This window comes from Aptenodytes patagonicus, chromosome 1 (genome assembly GCF_965638725.1).
Source record: "Aptenodytes patagonicus chromosome 1, bAptPat1.pri.cur, whole genome shotgun sequence".
In the NCBI taxonomy this organism is placed as follows: Eukaryota; Metazoa; Chordata; class Aves; order Sphenisciformes; family Spheniscidae; genus Aptenodytes; species Aptenodytes patagonicus.
Window position 1 is genome coordinate 59,410,050 of NC_134949.1, and position 23,392 is coordinate 59,433,441.

The 23,392-nt window shown below is 41.1% G+C and overlaps 1 protein-coding gene across 1 annotated transcript in view; it reads left to right on the forward strand.

The window, feature by feature from the left end:
- Window positions 1–1,828: 1,828 nt before the first annotated feature.
- Window positions 1,829–23,392, forward strand: part of MYH9 (myosin heavy chain 9) — a 72,544-nt gene continuing 50,980 nt past the window's right edge. The window contains exons 1-2 of the mRNA XM_076338513.1: window positions 1,829–1,946; window positions 17,739–18,091. Of these exons, the coding sequence (XP_076194628.1) occupies window positions 17,759–18,091 (333 nt within the window). The 5' untranslated portion in view covers window positions 1,829–1,946; window positions 17,739–17,758. The remainder of the gene's footprint in view (window positions 1,947–17,738; window positions 18,092–23,392) is intronic.

The window sequence follows — 23,392 nt, forward strand, 5'->3', positions numbered from 1 at the left end:
AGATATGTGGTTACCTCCACTATTTTCATTCTGCTTCATTTTCGTGGGAGAATTTAAAACCCTGTTGTTCAACCACTAAATATCCTTTCCATATGTTGGTCACTTTTTTTCATAGATCAAAATGTGCCACTGGATACTGCAGATCATCTCACCATCTAATGTATCTGGTTATGTAGGTATCTCTGGTTGTCACAATTCCAGCTTCCTTTCACTTTCTGCCTTGATGTACTAGCGAAGACGTATCCTGTATGTTCCCTTCTCACTGCTAAATTAAATTCTCATTTTGTACCTGTATTTACACTTCTCATCTCTGCCTTTAACAATGACACCTCTGTATCCTCGATACTCAGCTGCACAAACCTTTCAGTGATTTCTCCTACTGGCTTTTGTGTCTTGAGATACAAAAGTCTAGCATTGTTTCCAAACTGCTGCAGTGAATTTTTCTAGGCCTGAACTGCTTCACTTGGACAAGAGATGCTTACTCAAGACACTTCTCTGCTAACTTCTCTCTTTATTCAACCCTCTTTCACTTCATTTGCCTCTTCCACTTGTGACTTTGATATGGTCATCGGTAACCTTCACCTTGCATTTTCTGTCATTGGCACCTACATCTGCAAATCTGCCCTCCTCACAGAAAGTAGGAAGCCCCAAAAGGAGGGAGCCTTGTATTTCTGCATGCTTGTAAAATGTGCAATAAACCTCATCTGCATAGCTGGATCTAACATCTGGACTCATATATGCTGTGATCTTTTCAGAAGGACTTTTGTCTTACATCTTGGCTACCGCTTCCTCCTTTTTCCCTGTACTCGTCTTTAAGTTCACCATTGAAGAGCACTGTAGTAAATGCAAAGAGGCAGAATTGCACCACCTCTATGTTTTCACACCTCTACTGTTACTGGCATGCCTTTCTTAATCCATTTCGAGCCTCTTCTAACATACACACCGGCTGTTCAGGCGCCTCCGCAGCATCGGGGGCTGCTTACGCCAATGCTTCTGCTTGCCTCAGTTCTGTCCCTTTATCGGATGAAACGAAATTCTGACTTGCATCTTCCTATCACGGTTATTTTGCACTGTAAGACAACAGGGTTGGGTGGGAACTTCTTGACTGGGTGGGGATTCCCCCCCGCCATTTCTGAGGGCTTCTGGCATGGCCGCCGGAGGACAGGGCCGCAGCCCATCGCCCTGCAGCCGGAGTCTGACCCCGAGTTCCCTTCTCCCAGCCCTGGGGGCACGCGGGGGCCGGGGTTTGAGGCCGGCAAACCCGAGGCCCTCCAAAGTGCCAGCGAGGCAGCGTTTCAGGAGGGGCAGACGCTGCCGCGGGCCGCCGATGCCCGCCCGGCGCGGGGCATTGTGGGGTGGGGCTGGCCTGGCGCGGCCTGGCGCGGGGGGTTGTGGGAGCGGCTTGGCACGGCTCGACCCGGGAGGGAAGGGAGCGGGAAGCTCGGCCAAGGCCCGTGGCCGGCGGGGGGGAGGCCGGGGCGCGCCGCCCGCCCCTCCCGAGCCCCTCGGCGGCCGCCGCTGCCTGGCTCGCGCTGCGCCCCGCCCGACTGGCTGCGGGGCCGGGCTGGCCCGCCGAGGGGCGGGGCTCCGCTCGCTCCCGGGCGTTGCTAACGGCAGAGGGCGCGAGGCACCGCCCCCCTCCTCAACGGCTCGCCGCTTCCTCAACGGCTCGCCTCCGCCCTGCGGCCGGCTCCTATTGGCGGCGGCGGCCGTCAGCTTTCCGCAGCCGGCGCCGCCGTTGGCTGGCGGTGCCGCGGGGCGGGGCGGCGGCGTTGCTGGGCCGCGGCGGCTCCTCCCGGCCGGGCGCCTCGGAGTGCCGGTGAGCGAGAGGCGGTCGCGGTGCCTGCGGGAGGAGCCGGCAGCGTGAGGACGCCACTCTCTCGCTGCGAGGAGCGCAGCCGCCACCGCGGCGTTTCCTTCCCTCCCTCCGCCGTAGCCGGGCTCAGGTGAAGCCGGTCGGGTGGGGCGGTGGGCGCGGGTGGCCCCGGTTTGTCCCCCTCTGGCGCCGCGCTTCCCCCTCGCGGGTTTCGCGCCTCTTTGTCCGGCCGGGCGAGAGGGTACCGCTCTCCCGCTGCTCTCCTCCGCCTTCCCCGCGGAGCCGGGCAGCAGGCAACCGGCTGGGCGCCGGCTTGCCGCGCCTGGGGTGCTCCCCGTCCCCCCCGCCCTCCCCCTCTCCTTCGGAGGCGTGTGTGCCGCCGCGCCGTGCGCCGCACGGTTGCATTATGCCCGGGGAGTTGCCTCTCTCCTTCCTCCACGCCCTGCTAACTGGCCTTCCCGGAGGTGGGGGGGCGTTATTCGCGCTCTTTTCCACCGGACCGTCCTCTCTCCCCTCCCTCCGGTGCGTCTCCCCCCTTTCTCCCCTCGCGTTTAAGTGTCCGTCCTTTGGAAGTAACGGGTAGGGAAAAATAGGACCGTTTGGCAGCTGTCAGGGCTGTAGCCTGAGTCACAGGCTGACAATTCTCCTGCAGACATTGCAATGGGCTTGGCTTCCGCCCTCAGATCTCGACTTCCTCGTTCGGTTTGGTCTGTACAGTGAAGCCAGGAGAGAGGGAGGAGGGAGTGACAGGGCAAGATGAAGCTTGCAGTAAAAACTCTTGCAGATAGCTTGTGCTCTCAGGCATCACCGCCAACCGAGTAGGAAAAGTTCTCTGGCTTTTAGTGATATCGTTACCAACCTGTCTCCAGTAGGTGTGGAAAGTAACAAGTTTCATAGCCCCCGAGGGTGGTGTGTACCCAGTGGGCTTAATAAGGATTTGCCTGAACACAGGGTGAAATGAGTTTTAAAGCAATAACATGCTTCTGGTAATAAAGTGGAATTTTTCAGCAGTAAACTGCATTGGTTGGGAAGCTCTTCATGCAATGACTGTTAAATTCCCTTTTTTTTTTTTTCTCCTTACAATTCCTTTCCTTCCTCTTTTTTTTTTTCCTCTTGAAACACTGTTTGTGCTCTTCATCTTTCTTCTTCCATAGGTTTTTCTTCTGTGTCCTATGTCATGATGTCCTGAGCCGCACTCCATCAGAGCGGACTAAGAACCTAAGCTTTTTTTCTAACTGAGCAGGTCTGTCAATCTCTCCAGTAATGCATTAAGAAATGTGTGCTTCAAACTTAAAGAGATGTTGTAATAGGTGGACTTTGGCCTGCAGACTGACTTCTGTGCCTCTGCCCTACACTATAAAGAAATATAAGTTAATTTGCATGGAGGCTGTTGAACCATGGCTTGAAAGATTAAATTACACATCCTTAACTCCCGTATACATCTCCTATCCATAAGCCTAGATACAGTAACGTTGTTTTAACTCCAGAGTAACAGTGCTCTAATCAGTTACTGCTTGTGTAAAGATGCTTTTGAAATTAGTCACTAGGTAGCAATGTGACTAAGTTCACTTATCCGTGGCATTCAAGTAAAAATGGCAAATCATGGTGCAGATATGTATTGACTCATAGATGCACTGTCTGCAACTGTAGCATTCTCTCCCAAAGTTTAAATGAGATCAACAAATATTTTTGTTAACTAGAAAGTTATAATGAGGGCAAAGCAATTGATAAATGTAAGTGGAGCTGCCTTTAGCACAAAAGAGTTTTGAAGTTGTTACTCACAATTGCCAAAACTGTATTAACACAAGATTGTGCTGCTAATCTGACCTTGTAAAAATAACTAGAGTTGAAATCACGCAACGATTCTGTGAAGCTCCATGTCAGGTGGACCTGTTTAAATTGACGTGTTCTCCTTCTTCATGGCTTTATTTGTTGCACTTACTCATAGCGTGTGCACTGGCCTTCTGGAGGTGGACAGGCAAAATTTCCAGTAACTCTAAGGTAGCTGCAAAATTGCTAGTAGTGGATAGAAACGTGGGTCTGAACTTCTCATATTTACTGACCTGGAACTTCAAAGTGAGTATGACCAGCACCAAGCTGGTGAGTTATGTGGTTCTTTTTGTAGTATGGTGTCATCTCTTGGATGCTTGACTTGTATAGCCAAGATCTGATTTTGGAAGCTCTCTGGAGAAGAGACTTTGACCTCAAAGTTTACTCTGCTGGGTAGCATGTGGCTGTTTCTGTATAAACAAGAAGACTAAATAGCCAGGATCTGTCTGTCCCAGAAGAATGGGTGTAGAAACTGAAGACCTTTTATTGGACTTTGTTTGCATAGATTGTTAGGATATTCCTACCCTGGTTCTGGGATTTTTTTTTTTTCTTTCAAGTTAGTCTCGTAAGAAAAAAAAAAATTGCCAGGGTGATATTTTCATCTGAACAGAAAAAGAAAGAGTAAGCTGGTTTTCATCATTTCCTCTAGGTGAATTTTGATATACTTGAGAACGTTTTAAGAAGACAAATAGGTTGTGAGAGCTACACCATAATCTTTTAGGTGAATCAGTAATGAATGAGGAGTAATAATAATAATAATAAGTATAAAATTACTTGTCCAGTAAAGTTGTAGGAAAGAGATTAGAAGAATTTCTCACTTAGGAGGCTGAAATAATCTGTGTTGTCCAGCACATTATTTTGGTATTATGAAAAATGTTGGAGAGTGTTCAAACCGTGTAGCGGGTGGTAGCTCTAATACTCATGTTTGAGTTGAAAACTGTCTGGTGGAGTCAGATGCCACAGGTGCTTAAATCTCTTTGCAACGGTACTTGGCACTGCAAGTATTTCTACTACAAATGCTGAGACTTACATTTACCACTGCAACAAACTATCTTGAAAACTTGAACCATTATTATCTTGGCAGGTCTTTAATGTACTAAATGTTTATAATAACTAATAATTTAGAGGTTAGTCCTCTGTCAGACTGTTCACATGCAGGTACAAGGGAGTGTATGTATATTGGCATGGCTACTAACTACATGAAAATATTGTTCAGTTGTACTGGGAGATTAAAGTAGTCTGTCTATACCCAAAAATTCAGGTTTTGTTCTGTTAATCTCCAGGATACTGAACAGATGTGACAGGACACACGTCATAGGTATTGTGATTTCCAAGCTGATTCTGCTGAATCTTCTGCTTCTACCCCCATCCCTAGGCTTGTGTCTTGCCCAGATTTATGTCACTTAAGAATTGGTGTGACTATAATAAGGTGAGATTGTAAGTGGACCCACTGGAGGTACAGGAACGCATCTGGTTAATGCAAGGTTTACCGAAAGGGGAAGTAAAAGTTGAGGTTGTCTTATCCCCCAACCCTCTGTACTACATCTGCTTTCTTGCCTGGTAACTTCAGGTTATTGGATAACGTGCTGAAGCTAACTGATGACTAAAGTGTATTTCGGAGGCCCAGAGTTAGTGTGCACGTCTACTAAAAGGTGTCCAAAACTTTAATCCTGAGTGTATGATTTAGTACGGCTTTGTTTGTTTGACTCAATAATGCACTCGCTGCCCTCTAACATCCATTTTTATCTTCGATTTCTCGTATAAGTATCTTATTAGTCTTTGTTTTCTTAGTTTATAACTGAGGCACCGCTGTTCGTATGTTAAGTAGAGAAATTGTGTGCCTGATGTTAAGTCTTTTGTGGGTTGGAACAAAACTATAATAGCATAGGATTGCCTACAGCGGCATTGTTTTTGCTGGCAATTGCTCTAGCTTAATGGTGGCTTGGTGACCTTGTACCTTAAATTTCTTTTCAGCCTAAGCACACCATGGTTCTAATTGAGTTTCCTAGTGTAGAAAGAGATGGAAACTAGCAACCTGATTTAAATAGAGTATGATGAGACAAAAACACAAATGCAACTTCTGCCCTGGAAGCTAATGCAAATGGGTGTTGTACAACTAAATGAAATGCATCAATTTACAAGTTCATCTTAATTATGGTTTATCCACTTCACTTTTTTCTTTAGCAGCTGTGAGAACTTGTTCTGAGTACTTGAAGCAGTAATCTCAACACTGATTTGTCTCACAATCCTGGGCTACTGTAGTGGCTTAACATCTTCCGACCTCACTCCAACCCAGTTGTGTTCAGCGTAATTGACTAGGCCCTGTTTTCAGTTAATGGCCCTTTGGTCTGTTACTGTTCAGCACAATACGTTGCCTTTCTGAGCATTCTAAAAAGTTTAAAGAAATAGTAGTGTCTACAATTTTCCAGTGATGGAACTGGGATTGATTTCATTGTACAACACTTCGGGAGCTAGTACTGCTAAGTCATGTCCTTTTTGAACATGGCAAAGTGGAAACTGTAAAATTGATCTAGCGTAGTTGTCTACTGCAAATTGTTTCTTATAGAAGTATTACAAATGTATTGCTGTTGGATGCAGAGAGGTATAATGAAATATAACTCTGCATACTGTGGTTTGACTCATGACCTCGTAATGAAATTTATACCTCTAGAGTTTTGTACATAGGGTTTGGATTCTGCTTGTCTTCATGACTAGAAATTTAAATTTCTCCTAATGCATGTATGCTGACTCTACTGAGAGTAGTAAATAAAACCACATGGATGAGTGAATTCGGTAAACTCAAGCTAATAATTAATATATGTTGAGGGAAACTTAGCTTGGAAATCTGTATCATAAAGTCTTCTTAACTGATGAATACTTGTATTCATCAAGAACTACCATTTTAATGAGTCTTGGCAGGAAATCCATTGTGATATATGCCTCAACACAGAAGTGGAGTTCTGATTTGAATGAAAGCAAAGTAGGCATTCAAACTTGTAAGAAAAGAGGTTTAGAGAAATTTTACAGCTCAACTTTGACAGTCCTGTGCAGTCAGATTTTTTTTTTTTCTGTTGGGCAGCTTCCTGTTTAAAATCTGAGATTTCAAGCATGCTCTTATAAATAGTTTACTTCCCTCTTTATTGTTTGCAGTGATGAGAGTGCATTCATCTGTGTTTTTCTTTTAAGGTCAAGACTTCACCAGTTCACTTGAATTTAGGCTTTTTTAATCAACCTTGGAGGTGCAGTAGATTTGACTTTGGTTAAAGTCTGTTGTGGCCAACACTCAATCCAGCTAGTTTTACTGACGTACTTAGAGTTGATTTAAATATCCAAGAAAAAAAAATGGAAACACTGAATTGAACTTACAGCAAAACTTCAATAAAAAATTTAATTTCAGTTGCTTCTGTCTTTTTCTCCAAATGTGACTTAAAACAACCAAAACCAGGACACTGTTGTATCAGTTTGTAGGTAAATTTTTAGTCAGTAAGCTCTTTTTGGTGTGACTGTTACACTGTAGGTCTGCTTGCCATTTAGTACAAGAGATTCCAGTCTTGCTGTGCTCTGAATCAATAAAATCAATTGTTTTCAGCAAAGTGTGAGTACAAATTAATTTTTATTGGTAGTGTTTCTTTTTCTTAAATTGATAGTCTATCTTAGGACTTAGGCATATTCGAACAAATATAAGATGCTTAAATGTAAGAAGTTGGCAACAAATACTGAATGTAAATCTGAAGTCAAACCGATGAACTGGATGAGAAAGTTCCTGGCTAAACACTTGGAACTAGTTGGTTGATGAGGTAAATTGACTTTTGACAGGTTTTTTTATGTAGATGAAGAAAAATACTCTCTGGCTTCTGTTTTGGCCATGTCATTCATAGTTTAAAATGCAGAGGAAGATATTGATATTTTTTTTTCTGTTTTTTTGGTGGTTGGGGGGGTGGGTGGCTGTGTTTTTTCACTGTGTTCAATTAGTGGTACAGATCAGAAAGGGTGGATTTGAGATGAAAGTATCTGAAACAGGCAATTTAATTCATAAATTGCTGATTGCAGATAACTATCTAGAAAACAATTTTAGTCGCTTTTTGCTTGTAAATGCATCTGAAGTAATCCAAGAAAAACATTTTTTTTTGTATTAATGGAATTTTATTTTTTTAGCAGAATACCACTTAATATATTTTATTCTTCATAGATGTTCAGATGTCTTTATTTCTGTTGTTCAGAGATAGAGATGTTTTTATCTCCTTTTGATATCAAGTAAAATGTATTCAGACTTTACAGAATTGTTTAAATAAATGGATATGGGAGTATGGGTACAGGTATATGGTAGACTATTTAAAATAATTAAGTAATTGGATACTTGAAACTGTCATGTTTCAAATGGACGTGTCTGCTTACTGACAAAGGGAATCTTCTTCCTTAGAGGAGCATAAGTACAAAAAAGATTTCTCCACAGGCACAAAAACTCTTTAAACTGTGACTTAAGATTTGTGACTGAAACCAGTTCACTTAGCTTTTATTGTCTGGGTTGTATTGCAGTATGAATGTTTATAGCAGATACGAAAGTCTTTGACCTTTCATTACACAGTAAATTATTCTGAATTGTTTTAATGGCCCTTCCCAAGTCAGAGTTTTGTGTAAATGAACTTGAGCTTGCAGTTTAATGCAGTATATGATGGGAAATATAAAATGAGAACACACAAATGTGATGAGGAAGATGTATTAGTCATAATTGTGCTTTAAAAAAGGGGTTGCCATTTTATTGGACAAACTGGTGTAACTTCTAAAAATTAAGTATTTACGTATTGTCTGCATAGCACTGGCATATACATGTGCATAGTCAGTATATCTTCTTCCTCCACATAGTGGGAGTTAATGTTTTTACATGGCAAATTCTAAGTTTTGTCCTAATGGGCAGAACTATTAGATTTTTAGTAGATTTTAGTTCTTTAATGCTCTAAAAACTTGATGTAGATTTAACTGATAAGTATTACCACACTGTATTATACCAATTCTGTCAGGAAAAAGTACAACTGCAGCAATGGTTCAGGTCTTGCTCGTGTAGGTAAGGAGAAGAATATCATAGAATGGTTTGGGTGGGAAGGGACCTTAAAGATCATCTAGTTCCAACCCCCCTGCCATGGGCAGGGACACCTTTCACTAGATCAGGTTGCTCAAAGCCCCATCCAGCCTGACCTTGAACATTTCCAGGGAGGGGGCATCCACAACTTCTCTGGGCAACCTGTGCCAGTGTCTCACCACCACAGCACTGTAGTGTATACGGTTGTGGAGAATGTTGTTAACTATGGTGGAAACACGTGAAACAGTTCTGCCACTCTATGGTCGGTGTTTCCTTACGTTGTTTTTTATCCTGCTATGCCAGAAAGCAAAATTTTGTTGGAAACTTCCAAATTATATTTGCCTCCTCTTATTGGGACTGTGGAATGTCATAGTACATCAGTCTTCTGTCAGAGGGGATAATTTTCTTTTTTTCCAAAAACGTCTTTTCCTGTAATGCCAGAATAGAGAAAATTGTATATGCCGTATAGCCATGATTGTAACAATTCAGACTAGGTTCCTACTTCAAGTGCCCTTGCTTTTACTCATTTCAGATTGGAAGATGAGTCCTTTCTTCTCCTTTAATACAAAAATCAGTGCTTCAGGAGATCCAGGCAGGAGGGCATGGTTGGGTGAATTCTAAAATAAGAGGTGCCTAATGCTGTTCCTTTTTAAAGATTGATATATTTGACATTTAGGGAAGACAGCATAGGTCAGGAAAGGAACAAGCTAACCAGAAAACGAGCATGAGGCTGAGGTGTACAGACTAGGCAAATGTTCCTTGTGCGCTCTGCTTCACCGGGGGCTTTCTCTAGAACATTAGTTATAATGGATAGCTAAGTAAGGAGCCACGAAGCTGTGCAAGACCTTGAATGCAATAGGGAAATGTCGCAATTGGAATGTTTCAAAGTTTTTCAGACCATCTTGAACTTGATATTTATGCTCTGCAAGGTTGTTTTCAACCTGGCCTCCTTACACGTCCTGGAGCTTAAAGCTATGTAGCTTTTCTTTCAGTGTAGGAGTTGCTGTTGTTCTCATGTCCAGAAAGAGTCACTCTCCTCCTGCCCCCTCACCTCCAAGATCACCTTCATAAACAGACGTAGGTCCTCTTAATGAATCTCTGTGTATCGCTAGAAGAGTTGAGAATCAAACTTGGACCCTGTAAAGGTCGTAGACTTCTCTGTGCCAGGGTTTTTGCCTGCCATCCCTATAGCTGCTGTTAATGGTGGAGCAGAACTATTTGAAACAAGAATAAAAATATGAGATATAGCAGAAGGCTGTTTGTACACCGTCATAGTTTGGCACAGTAGGCTGAGCTGTAAGTGTCTAGAGAAACTTGGTTCCCTGCTGCAATGTAAAAATAATCTTTTTAAAAATGGTTTGCCAGACGTATTTGCACTGATTCTTGGTTCTTTCCGATATGAGCTGGAAGAAAATTAGTATTATTGATGCTGAGATCAAAGCAAGTTCTCAGTTAATGTAAGCAAGAATAATTGCTCCTGTAAGCTGACTTTATCTTAGCCACATACATGCTAAATATTTGTCTCTAAAAGAGTGAACCAGAACCATATTTTTCTTCTCTGTATTTAGGTATAATTGTTTTATTCCTTGTTCCCTCTTGCAATGAAATTAAACCTGGAGTTGACAAAGATGATAGGGAGTGCTAATTGATATAGAACTATGTATTGGAACAGCTGCCTTACACTTCAGTGCCCCAGAGAGTTCTTGGCAGATATCTTTTTAGCCTTAAATCAGAATATTAGGGAAGGGATGAAAAGTGACTCTGAGATAACAAGGACAAGCTGAAACTTTCCAAGCTCTTCCTCCCTCCCTTCCTCATGCAATGTCCCTAGGGAATTCTGCATGCCTGATCAGAACTTTTGCAGTCCATTATGCCTCCTGAAAACAAGTCTTCCAGCAAAACAGCTTGAACAGTAGGGATGGGCTGCAGTTTTCTGAACTACAGCTGTCTCCTTAAGTGGGATTACTTCGCTGAGTGGTCACAAAGAATGTGTTCTCCCCGTGGAATGTTTTCCTTGCGGGCACACTGTCTCTGGAAGAGGAATTCTCTCCTCTGCTGAGAAGGCATGTACTGTATGTGCACTAATGAGAAACAACAGTTGCAGAAAGTATATTATGCAGGACTGTAAACTTTGAATATTTATTCAAAGTGAATGGGGTTGGGTGGCAGCCAGCATAGCTTTGTCATGCTAAAGACTGGACTTGAAATCAACAGAAGGCTACCCTCCCCCTCCCTAAACCAGTGTTTGGTATATTTAAACAATGTGCACAGGCTTCATAGAACTGATTAACTTTATTGGTGCCATGTACATGGTAATGTGTCTTTGCGTCTCACTGAACTGAGAAGGTGCAATTAAAATAGGGGCAAGCATACCCTCCCTAGCATTAACTTAGGAAAGCTATGCCTGGCCATATTTGCCCATAACTGACAGTGGTTAATTTCTTTACGGTATGCAGTGTGGTTGCCCAAGATCGTTTCTGTGCTTGTATAGCTGGTGGTGAAGCCCGCGTGATCCCGTTTTCACTGTTTGGTACCCAAAACTAGCCTCTTCAGGTTGGCATTAACTTATGTTACATCTACATCAGCTGTGCTTGTAGCTTCTGTTCCCCCAATCTTGTTATTCATTTGAACCCAGTGGAGAGAAAAGGTGACTACGAAGTGGCATGTAAGGACAGTGTCTTACTTGTATATGGCTTTGTGGCCTTTGCAATTTGCCGTGGAAAGTCCCAGCTTCACAGAGCAAACCTCCTGTGTCAGCTGTTACAGTAGAATATGCAAGTGCTGCTTCACACATACCAGAAAGCAGTGCTTGACAGCTGATGAAGAGAGCTGGACACACAAACTGAGAAACACTTCACATTCATTGTTCTGAGGATACATGCCAGGTACCTTTAGGCCACCTGGACGATACAGAATTCCCTTCAGCTTCTTTCTTCTGTCTTACGTGTAGCCTGGTCACTAGATCACTTTTGCGTAATACGGGTATCATTTATACATTAGATAAGTAGATTCTTCCTTCTTGATTTTTGGAGCCCTGTGCTTACAGAGAAGGCACTTTAGTGCTCTACCTTGAGTTTAACTTACAGTAATAAACACGGTAGCTGGCAAGTCTGGGCAGCACTACAGTCAAACTGAATATGCAACAATAATTGCCAGCAATCTGCATTCCAGTTGTGAAATAAATCTTTCAACAATGTATTGTGTGCGTCAGACTGTGACTAGAGAGGAAACCAGTGAACTACAGTAGCCTAATAGCAATCATGAATCCCCAATAAAGCTGAACTAGAAGAAATGAGTCTGCGTGGCAGCATGGCATTCTGAACAAAAAGGGTAAGTGTAGCTGAATGCCTTCAGCTCAGGGGGCTATCTGTGAGGGGGAGTATAAATTGCAAACTCATGTACTTGCCTTATTCTTTAGTGGGATAATTGAAATTCATGATTCTTGAGTTCAGCCTGAAGCATCAGGCACTGGTGTGTCACAATATACTGAACTTGAGAAACAAGCAGATATAACCGGTCCATCAGTTCAGCTTCCTGCCAGCTTTTCCCCTTCCCTTCCTCTCCCCCTCCCCCCTGAGACTCATTTCTCACCCTTAGTGATTCAGACTTCAGTTTTTATATAGGTGTTACTTAGAAATTGGAGCAGTTTGTGCTGACAAACTTCGCAGTTTTCTTTCCCATAAACATCCTAGCACATGGAGCTGATAAGTGTCAGCCTAGTATGTCCTAAACAGTGGAGATCTGAACTGTTTCTTACTGAAAACAAGGGAATTATAGTTGTGGTGTGTTTTTTTTTTTGTGGGTTAGGTTTTGTTTTTTAATGTTGTCAGTTCATGGTCACTGTAGGCAGTCTGGCCACTAAAGTCTATTTACTGTGCTTTCTATCTGCACTTAATGCAACTGTTTCTGTTGATTTGATGAACTGTATTCAGCTGGCTGGGGAAAGTGAAATAGTTGAGTTTGCAAAAATAATGCAAGTATTAGCTGTTCAGATTGCATGCTTAACAAGGATTCCCGTCATATGAATGTTAGTGACTAAACTTAGTTTGAATCATTAGCTTCTTCTCAAAGTCAGATTATATTTCAAATGCTGTGTATTAACAAAGAATCAAGTTTCTTCACTGAGGACAATTTAGTCGTAACTGAAATGGAACTGTAAGTGACCGGTAGTGCTGTAATTTTCTAGTGTAAGAGTCTTGTCTTGCCTGTAGAAATGGTGTACATTCCTTTTGCTCTGTGTAAGGGCTTTTTCTCTTGTATGCCATTCTCTCGCAACCTGCTGAAGGTAAGCCAGTTTGGAAAATGGCATGGGAACTGTGTTCCTGAAATACTTTTAAAATGTGAACTGTATAAACAAAGGGAATTACCTTGTTTTAGTCTAAATGTGTTTGCTATTTATTGTTGATTCTTTTTGTCACCCTGATCTTTAGGGTAGTTCTTCTTGCACTGCTAGTTGTCTAGGCCACTGGACAAACCATGTGGGGGGGATCATTTCATGTGGAATCTCAGAAAGTTTTTATAATGGTGCGTTACTGGTGGATATGAAGCAGAAGAAAACTTCTTGTAATTACCCACATATGTCCCTTTTCGCGCAGACTGTCTTATAGCAGAGTTCTGAAATTATGATCTGAATCAGTAAGTATACAGTACATATATCTGGCTATTTTCTGTTCTCTATAGCCCAGTATTTCACAAACTTCTCATAATTCATTAAAGTAGGGGAATGGTTTGTGATTAAAGCTGTCTATTCCAATGTAGTAATGCATCTTTGCTAATAATGAGGCTGAAGCCTAAAAAGAACAACGTGGGGACCCCTACTTTAATGGCGGTTCGGGTAACTCAAACTGAAAGTGCTTTCCTTGCATAGCTAGTGCTCTAATACTTCTTAGTAAGTGTGGTGCTTTAACTGTTGTCATTAATGCTCCTCTGAATATATTAATTCTATTTCTACTTCAACCGTTACCCCGATAGTTTAGCATAGCCCAAGCTCATCTTACTGAGCAGTGGCTTAGTCCCAGAAACAATTCTGTGGCTGCTGACAGAGTAAACATTGAGGGGGGGAGAAATAATACAAATAGTTCTGGAAAATTAAATTGCAAACAGATAATGTTCTATGCTTTTAGCAGTTGCAAAACACTGTAATCCAAAGGAAGGGACCTTATAGCAGGGGCAGCTTTTGGACCTTTCCAAGCCAGACAAGGTATTTGCCAGACTTTTGGGAAGCACTTGATACTTCGGGGAGAGGAGTGTGTGAAGTGTCTCATAATTCAAGCCTTAAGGCTATGAAATTGTAGGAGGCTAAGGCAAACTTCTGTCCATATGATTGTATTCAAATGAGGGTTTTGGGTAATTCTGCCTAGTTCAATGGGAATGCATGGCATCTTAGCTTAATTAAACAGTTTAATTTGTTCATCTCAAAAGAATGCAGGGAAATATGTATGTAAAGTGTTCTTGAATTTTTTTTTTTAAGGTTGGACTACATATTAATGTCTTGGTCCTGTCCTATTCATGACTGTAGAGATAGCCTTGCCTCCATTTGTAACTGTATGGCACCTTTGTGGGAACTATGTAGTTAGTAAAATGGCAAAAGAATGTCTTTTGGCACCTGAAATAATGGAAAACAAGCAACGTTTGACCAGCCTGTTCCTCAGACTGCTATGAACCATAATATGGGAGCATATTGGGTTAACAGGGAAGTGACTGTAGTATTTCATTTTTGGAAACAATACTAGGAAGGAGGCATTTAAACTCAAAACAAGGACGGTTTGTCTTCTTACCTATAGACTGGTATTGCATCAAAAAGAATATTGTTAACGGTATTCTCATCTGACAGTTGCACAATAGCCATGTAAAGATAAATGTCCTTGCCCCACATAATTATCTACAACCAAAATGCAAACTAGGCAAACAAATTGCTTCCTAATTTGTTCCTAAAATGGTAATGACTTGCATTCATTGTGAGTTGCTGTAAGTCTGCAAGAGCTTACTGGACTTACTTCCTTGACCACTTAAGGGGTTTGTAGAAATGCCCAGTGAAATGCAGCATAAGCTAGGAAGCTAAGTTTTGGAGCCCATGAGATGGAACTTGCTGAATCTGATTCCTCTGGTACTGTTCTTGTGGAGAAGGCAAATTAACGGTTGGTTTGTGGTATTGCTAGTTTAGAGGCCCTGTGGGTTAGAAGTCAGCCTCGAGAATAGCACTAATACCATGTTATCTTAGTGTGATCCTCCAGTTTTTTAGTTCTGGTACCTGAGGATTCTTCTCTTCTGGAGCATATGAAAACTAGTTTGAGATGGTGAGAATAAGACTGCTGCTGCCATGCAATAGGGCAATTTTCAAGTCTGAAGTTTGAGGTACAGACCATCTTTGAATCTCCTCATTATTTAGTAGTACTGGCATAAAAAACTTAGTGTCTAGTGAGATTTTTGAATAGCCGTGTTAGGTTCTTTCTCACTGTGATGGCTGTTGTTTTCAGTCCTAGGAATAAAAAGGGATAGATGCCATAGAATGATCCCTTAGCGGCTGAAGAACATAGCCTTGCTGTGTGCGAGATAATTCAGGGGTTCCCCTCCTGTAAGGGATTTGATTAACCTCTCTGTAGCTATGTGCTTTCCTTAGTTCTCTTCAGATCTAGAACTGGCTGGGATACCCCTTGAAAGATTTCTTGTGGTCTTATGTACTTCTTATCCAAAAAGAATTAGTCTTTATCTCAGAATGAATCTCCAAGGTGTATTGAATGCATGGGCTCTAACAGTAAGGAAGTGAGGAATATGTTTCAGTGTAATGTAGGACACTTCAGATGGCTGGTTACTTAGGATTCCTCAGGAAATGATGAAACTGAATTTAGCTGAAGCGTACTGCCTCTGTGTCCTGCCTGATTATAGCCAAAAAAGGCAACTGGTTAGATTCTGGGAGTTGCATAGGCAGGAAACTGTGTAATGGAGGGTAGAGCACAGCTGTTGCCTTGCCAAACCTGATACAAATCCGTACACAATAGAATATTTATTTCTTTTTTTTTTTTCCTTTTCCCCTCCTTTCCTCCATTCCCTTTTCTTAACCCTCTGACCACAACCTGCAGATGATGCTCTGCAATGTCATGGAGTCTCAATATCTTTTGTTGAATTGTTAGTCTTCTCTATTTCCTACATACTCTGTCAGGCTAGCTGTTGTAGTGTGATCTTGGAGCTCTCTTGACAGCTCAGATTTTTCATGGCAGCCTCCTGATTGCTACATCTTATTTCTACAACAAATCTCTTCACTGTTTTCCCATTAAAATCTGGATTTTCAATAAAAATATGAAAAGCCAGGGAGAAGGAGTTGCTTTGAGAATCACCGTTGTGGTGACTGAGGTGGAAGTGTCAGTGACCCTGCGGGGAAGGAAAGATGAGGTAAAGTGTGGGATAGCTGCTTGGCATATCCTGTAAGGATTAAGACAAAGATTTTAAACTCAAGCTAAAGGAAACGATTATTTATAGAGTAATTTTCTCTTTGTTTGCTAAAGAATTTTTGACTGTGAATATATGGCTATCCATACGGACTCTGGCACAAAGTTGCATACCACCTACAGCGATACATTTGTTGAAAGGAATTTCCCTACATGCTTACAAATGACTGGTGTGGGCATTTGTGCCCATCATTATTATAGCTGATGTTTTTCTGGCTTCATTCACTGCTTGCTAATGCTGGGACTCAACATCTATTGTTGCTCTCATGCATATTTCGGGAGTTGAACTGCTTCTGTCCTGCTCTCAATACCTTTTTGTCTGCAGTATCTATAGTCAGACTTCACCTATTTGATTTGCAGGCTGTTTGTAAATATGGGTATGTTCTGTAGAAGAGTTATCCCTGTAGATCCTGACAGCCTTCCATGACATAAATATTGATATTTTCATTTCCTGTTCTTTTGGTGGTAAAGAGCTCTAGCTTCTATCCAAGTTATGAAAAACATATACATATATTGAGGACACTGGTATCTTTGTGAGGAAGGATCCAAGAAGTAATGTTTATGGGACCTTGTAAAGAGGCTGCTGTTACATGGTTAATGAGCCTTGACGCATGCAGTCCTTTCTTCTGATTGAAAGGATTTCTGAATGGCACCAGTAAAATTGCTGCCCTATAAACTGGAAAATCCCTGTCGGTAGTTTTCTGTTTTTAATAAAACACTAAATCTAGGGTGCCATTTTCTGAGCATGCTGCCTAAATCTCCCTCTTGTAGGGGTGATACTCTCTCCTCAACCTGACCACAGCTTCATACAAGGATCTCAATAGAGGATTTTTGGCTGTAAAATTTCCTGACCACAGGTTTATTCTGGTACTGTCTTGGAGGTATTTTGCTACTGAACATTATCTAGGAAAAAAGATACAAATTGGTGGGCTGGGTGTTGCTAGTAAGCTGGCGATGGAAAGTATCTAATGTCAGTCTTAACTAGTGTCCTCAAATTATCGATGATGTTTTTTAGAAGCATAGTGCATCTCATGTATTGTCTAGACTGGTATATGGCATTTCTAAGATGTTGTGGTATTTGATTCATAGCTTATCAGAACAAGGAGATAGGAAGTAAAAGTGTTGATTAAACATTTATGATTGTATTTCTGAGCTAATATCTCTACCAAGTAGAGCAGTGAAGGGCTAATCTTGACCTGAATGTTACTAACATAGTATCTGATGCTATGAGTATCAGCGCATCTTACAAATTGTTTGATGCTTGCCACTTTAATGTGCTTTCTCTTCTCTGCCAAATAATGGCTTCGAAATGCTTAACAGTCAGTTTTTTGTTGTAGGTTTTTTTAAACTACTTGCTTTTTTTTTTTTCATCCTCTTGGCAAGCAAAACCTTGACCTTATTGGAAGTTTGACAACTTACCAGTGCTTACTAACATGAAACTAAAGGAGGGGGAGGCATGCTGTAATGACCAGGGACTCAGAGTACTTAGCATGTGCCTGTCTGCCTCTAGGAATTTGCAAGGCAACTTGAGGCTTTAAAAATATCTTTTTCCCTCCTCCTCTTTTTGCAGGTCCCCAACTCTAGAACACAATGTCGCAAAGAGATGCAGATAAGTACCTTTATGTGGACAAAAACATCATTAATAACCCCCTGACTCAGGCTGACTGGGCAGCTAAGAAGCTGGTATGGGTTCCCTCAGAGAAGAATGGGTTTGAGGCAGCTAGCCTGAAGGAGGAAGTAGGAGATGAGGCCATTGTGGAACTGGCAGAGAATGGGAAGAAAGTGAAAGTAAATAAGGATGACATCCAGAAGATGAACCCCCCCAAATTCTCTAAAGTGGAAGATATGGCGGAGCTGACATGCCTGAATGAAGCTTCTGTGCTTCACAACTTGAAGGAGAGATACTACTCAGGACTGATCTATGTAAGTAATCTTGTCTATTGGGGTAAGAACTTACAGTAATCACTTTGGTTCTAAAATGTGTATGTTAACCTTTCATTGCTCCTATACGCGACTCTCATGTGACTTAGCTTCTTCCCTCTACTTAAAATTTTTTCACTAAACTATGCCAATCCCCCTCTAGTTAATGTTGAAGCTTTCAAGGAATGCTGTGGTAAATCTGTCTTTAACATTTTAATGTCTTCATTTGCAGGATGTTTTGAATGCCATTTAACTTTCTTTCAGCAAGAAGTGAGAGCAGTTCAAAAGTGGTAAATGGAGTCTGATCTGAACTGAACTAAATAATAATAAAAACACAGTTCTAATATACCTAACATCTGAATTGCTTTTTCCCACGTCTGGAGCTTCAGTGGGAAAGAATGCTAATGCCAAGATTTTTGTGTTACAAAAATTCTGGATCTCGAAGTGTCTTAGTAGAGAAGGCACATATGTGCCTGCATGTGCTTACAGATGGGAAATATTTCCTTTTCTTTCCACCCCAAAATGGACAAAAGCAGAGACTCCTGCTTCTTATTGCTGTGGAAATGACAAAGATACCATTTATGGGACCAACAGTCACACCCAATGAAGCATGCAGCAACTGCTTCACTGAATACCAAAAGCAATAAATAGGGAAAGGTGGGGAAGGAGAACTTGGAACCTTGACCTGGTTCTTCAATTCCCTTCTGATTTTTCTCTTCATGAAGAAGAGATGTCTGTTTAGCCAGCAGATATTGGTTGTGATAGCCTCTACTTTACTAATACTCTGCAGGCATAGAATGAATGATTAAGCTCAGAGGTAATGTAAAATTTGGGTGCAGTGGCTGGTTAAAACAGGAACTAGTGTTTCTTGGTTGGTTTATTCTCAAACTAGCCTCTGCTTACAGAATTAAAATGGGACTGCCTGAGATGGAATCCTGAGGGATGTAGAAATGCTGGATGTTCAGTATTTTTAGGCACTATGAAATCTTCTTCACAGTAGATTAGAAGATCTATTAAAATAAAATGTATTAAAGAATAAATTTCATATGTAAACATGTGTATTAATACAGTCCTTGAAGAAAGTCTGTCTAGATTTTTTTTTTTCCCTCCCTCTTCTTGTGCTGTCAAAACCCAAAAGCTGCCTTTCTTGTCATATGGAGAAGACAACATAAGTAAAAACTCGCTGCAATATCTATCTGTATGTTTTGGTTTTTTTTGAATACTTATTACTTTGTCATACCCAAAGGGATATATAGTCTTTCATGTAGTCATCTTATGTGGCAAGCTATAGATGATGATCTCTTCTGTCCTAACAGGGACTGGTGTTATCTAAGACACTACATAGCAGGAATTCACCCTAGCTATCCATCTTGGGTAGAAACCTTTGTGAACTGTTGCCTTCTAAGTTAAGGAGCATGAGCACAAGCTAGAAGCTAGCGCTAGTGCTGTGACCACTACTCTTCTGGAGCGGCACGAAGGCATATAGACAACTGTTGCAGAAATTATTAGAGAACATCTGAAGGATGCAAAGCTGATATAAATTTAGTCTGACTCCCACCTTCTGATGTCAAAATTTTGAGACCTAATGTCGTTGGAGGTTGATGCAGTTAAATACTCTGGAGTTAATAACTCCTTTGGCTATTGGTCAAAATCTATTCTCAGAGGGAAGAATCTTGGTATTGAGATGAAATAGGATGTGCAAGATCATGTGTAACGTTTTTAGAATAGGAAACGTTGCTGGGTTATGTAATAAGTTGTTGAAAATAATTCAACAGCATCTCAGTCTGTTGCACACTATGCAATGGGCTGTTTCACATATCTTGCAAGATATCCTCTGAAATTTCAGACATAGTCTGTGACTGTAATAAATTGAGTTCTTCTAATTGGTTTGTAAGAAGTATAAAGAAAATCCCCATGCCCTTCACCCAAGGAAACCTAGCATAGTAATGCTCTATTACAGAATCTTAGTCTTGCCAAAACCATGTTTCTGTGCACTTGTGAAATGGACTGATCTCACCTGTCAGCAGTTCTCAGCAAGTCAGGAGATTAATGCAAAGGCTTAAAATACTTTCATTGGAGTGGCTGTTAGTTGATCATTAATCCTCTTGAAGAAAGAGAATACACGCAATGTATCTCTAGCATAAATGTCTCTGGAAAGATCATAAGCATAATTTAGTTCTGCTCTTGTCCTTTCTCTCTTCATTGCCAGCAGGGCTGTGTGTTTTTGTGGCCTTTTTGTTTTCTTTTTTTTAACTTTATTTTTCTGTCTACCCATCCTATAAAAGGAAGGGGGAAATCTTATGGCTGGTGCAGACAAATTTTGAGCAGGGAATGTCAGACATTTCAAGAACTAAGAGCTTAAGTCTGACACCAATTTGCTGTTTTCATGTGCTGATTGGTTCTGCACTGAGGTGACTGGCTTTCATATTAACCCTTTCTATTCGGAATGCTTTATCAGAAGATCATTTTCAATTTCTGTATTTTTTTTTTTTAAATTACCTGAACTGCCTTGTTTATATTCAGTGTGAAACTCAAAACTCAACCTTAATGTTCCAGTTATTTCACTGGTTAACAGTTGCTGGAAAATAAACTTTCTGATGCTGTCAGCTTTGTGCCATGCTGCAGATGGTCCTTTCAGCTCTTCAGAGCTAGTTTAGCAGTTAGAAGAATAAAACTAGTTTCCGTTTGGCCCATGTGTGACTTGAAATAGTTAGCGAAAGGTAATGCCAGAATTCTATTTTGAGATAGTAACGTCTGAAACAAAGTGCAGATTTCCAAACCAGCTATGCTTATAATAGATTAGCCTTTCAATTGGAGCCTTGGGTTCAATTCAGGGATTTATGCATATAAGCCTTTACTTGTACTTTAATACAATGAAAATGACTCGTCTTCTCTGTGTTAGGGCTGACAGCTTCTACTCAATATAATTCAACTTGCTTCCTATATAAAACTCTGTCAGTGTGCTTGACCAGGAGGTGTGACATGGTGGTCTCGCTCAGTTGCCTGTCCCAGCCATGATTAGTTACCTGTCTTTATTAGACAAAAATATCACCTCACACATCTGTCTGAGATCATTATACTGCAAGGAAACTTCCCTTCGGTATTTCTCCTGGCAACCATAATGCTGGAAGAAGGTGGTGACTCTTCCTGCATACCTGCTTCATGGCTTCATCACTCTAATTGAAATTAATGTCTTCCTTTTCTAAACTGGTGCTCTCCTCTGTAAGGCTGCTTCAGTCCAGCTTCAGACCTTTACAGTATTATTACTTGAAAAGCGACAATTCCAATTTGTCAGCAAACATGGCCATAAAGTCACACAAATACAGACAAGAAAACTTTACATTCCTTGTGGAATATTGCCACAGTACTTGCTACCACTTTTTTTTTTTTTCTCTCACTTCTAATCCCCCCAAAGCAGCAAACAGGCATTTAGCATTTTTAACATCTTCAAAGGTTCAGTCTGTGGCATGAGTTAGTTTTGTTGTGGGGGGAACAGGGACTACATAGGGCATCTTCTTTTGATTACTACATGCATGTTGCTGCTGCTGCCATGGGATTTGAGGCAAGATGGTTGCTAATGCAGACAGCTGGAACTGGCAGCCTAGAGGGTTTTTGTTTACTTGTTTTCCAGAACTCTGATAGAATTACAGTTTTTCTTCTAACAGTTCAGTTGACTCCAATGTCAATTATTTCCATGCCAGTATAAGGAGAAGGTGTATTGTACGTACTGTGAACATGCTACTCTTGAGTCAACTCCTTTCTACCTCTTGGTCCTACTCTGTCTTCCACTAGTGTAGTGAAAGGTCAGGAAAGCATGACCCGGTCTTTCAGCTGCTATTCTGTGCTCTACAATTACTGTCTGACATGATGGAGAACTAAGGCTGATGCAAAAGGAACTAGCATTGCCAAGTTGGTTTCTGCAAACTCCTTAAACTGTTCCTTTCAAGTACTACCTCAAACCTAACCTGGCTAGAATGTCTCACTGAAGCTTAGCTTCCTGGAACTTTAGAAGTCCTACACTAAAAGATTTTTAGCCAACTTTCATAGTTTCCCACTTTGGAAAGAGATTTAGTATTTTCTGTAAGCTATTCAAGTATTCCTTGAATATTTTAAAAAAAAAAAAAGTAGGTCTGGAAACATTTCCTGATAGTTTATACTGGAGTATGGAAAAGGAACCTTAAATACGTAAAAAAATTTTGCTTTCTGGGGGACATAAGGTGAAAGTTGTATCTGAATCTGCTGCATGTAGGAGTGGGCTAATTACTTAACGTTAAGCCAGCATGTAGAAAATTTGGATAGAAGACTGTAAATTGTGTAGTAGATGCTATTTTCACCCTTCTGATTACTGTAGTCTAATCCTTACCTTTATCTAGCTAAAGAGGCTAAATCTGATTAAGTACTCTCTGCGCTCATTGTGGAGAACTCTTTACCACTCCGAAGCACTCTTCATTGAGCAAACAATAGAAGAGATGGTAGCAATAGAAATAAAAAGTGCTAAATGTGCTCTCTTCTGGTAGCACTACAAGTTGCTGTAGAAAGCTACTCCTCTCCAGATGTTTCAAACAGCTGCCTCTAAAATTGACAGGGAACTAGGGTAGCTCTAAACCCCGGGAGCAAGGCTTGGAATGCTATTCTTAGAATATCTAGGAAATATCTAAGAAGCTTCTGCTCTTCCTATTCCCTTTGCAAGTAAAATGTTTGCTAGAGGTTTTTTTAGGTATTCAGATCTCAAAGATTTTTCTTTTTTCTTTTAAGAAGCTTAATATTTTCACCAGAAGTATTTTGACAGTTGTCTTCCGTTCGAACTGTAGAATTTAAGCCAGTGGAAACCAACTGAGAATCGAGGTTTGCTGTCACGTATCAATGAATTAACCGTTTGAGATGAATTAGGAGTAAACTTTGGCAAATGTTGCTGACTCTTTGAGCATAGAATACTTTAGAATTGTTTTCTATATTGACTAGTTCAGAACTATACTACATTAATGACCTTATAGTTTTGAATCTAGTTCTAGTTATACTCATTACATTATAAATCATTAAAGTGTTCAGGCTGGAAGGGTCTTTAGGAGGCCATCTAATCCAACTTCCTGTTCAGAGCAGGGTCAGCACTGAATTCAGCCTAGTCCAGTGGTCTTGAAAACCTGTAAGGAGTACACTGGTCTTATTTTTCTTTTAGTAACTATTTTGGCTTGAAGTTTTATTGCGTTGTAGTTGATTGATTACTGGATAAATCCATAGCAAACATGAGGCAGAACATAATAAAATGCATGTTTCTAGGAGCTGAGCACCTACCTTATATAATGA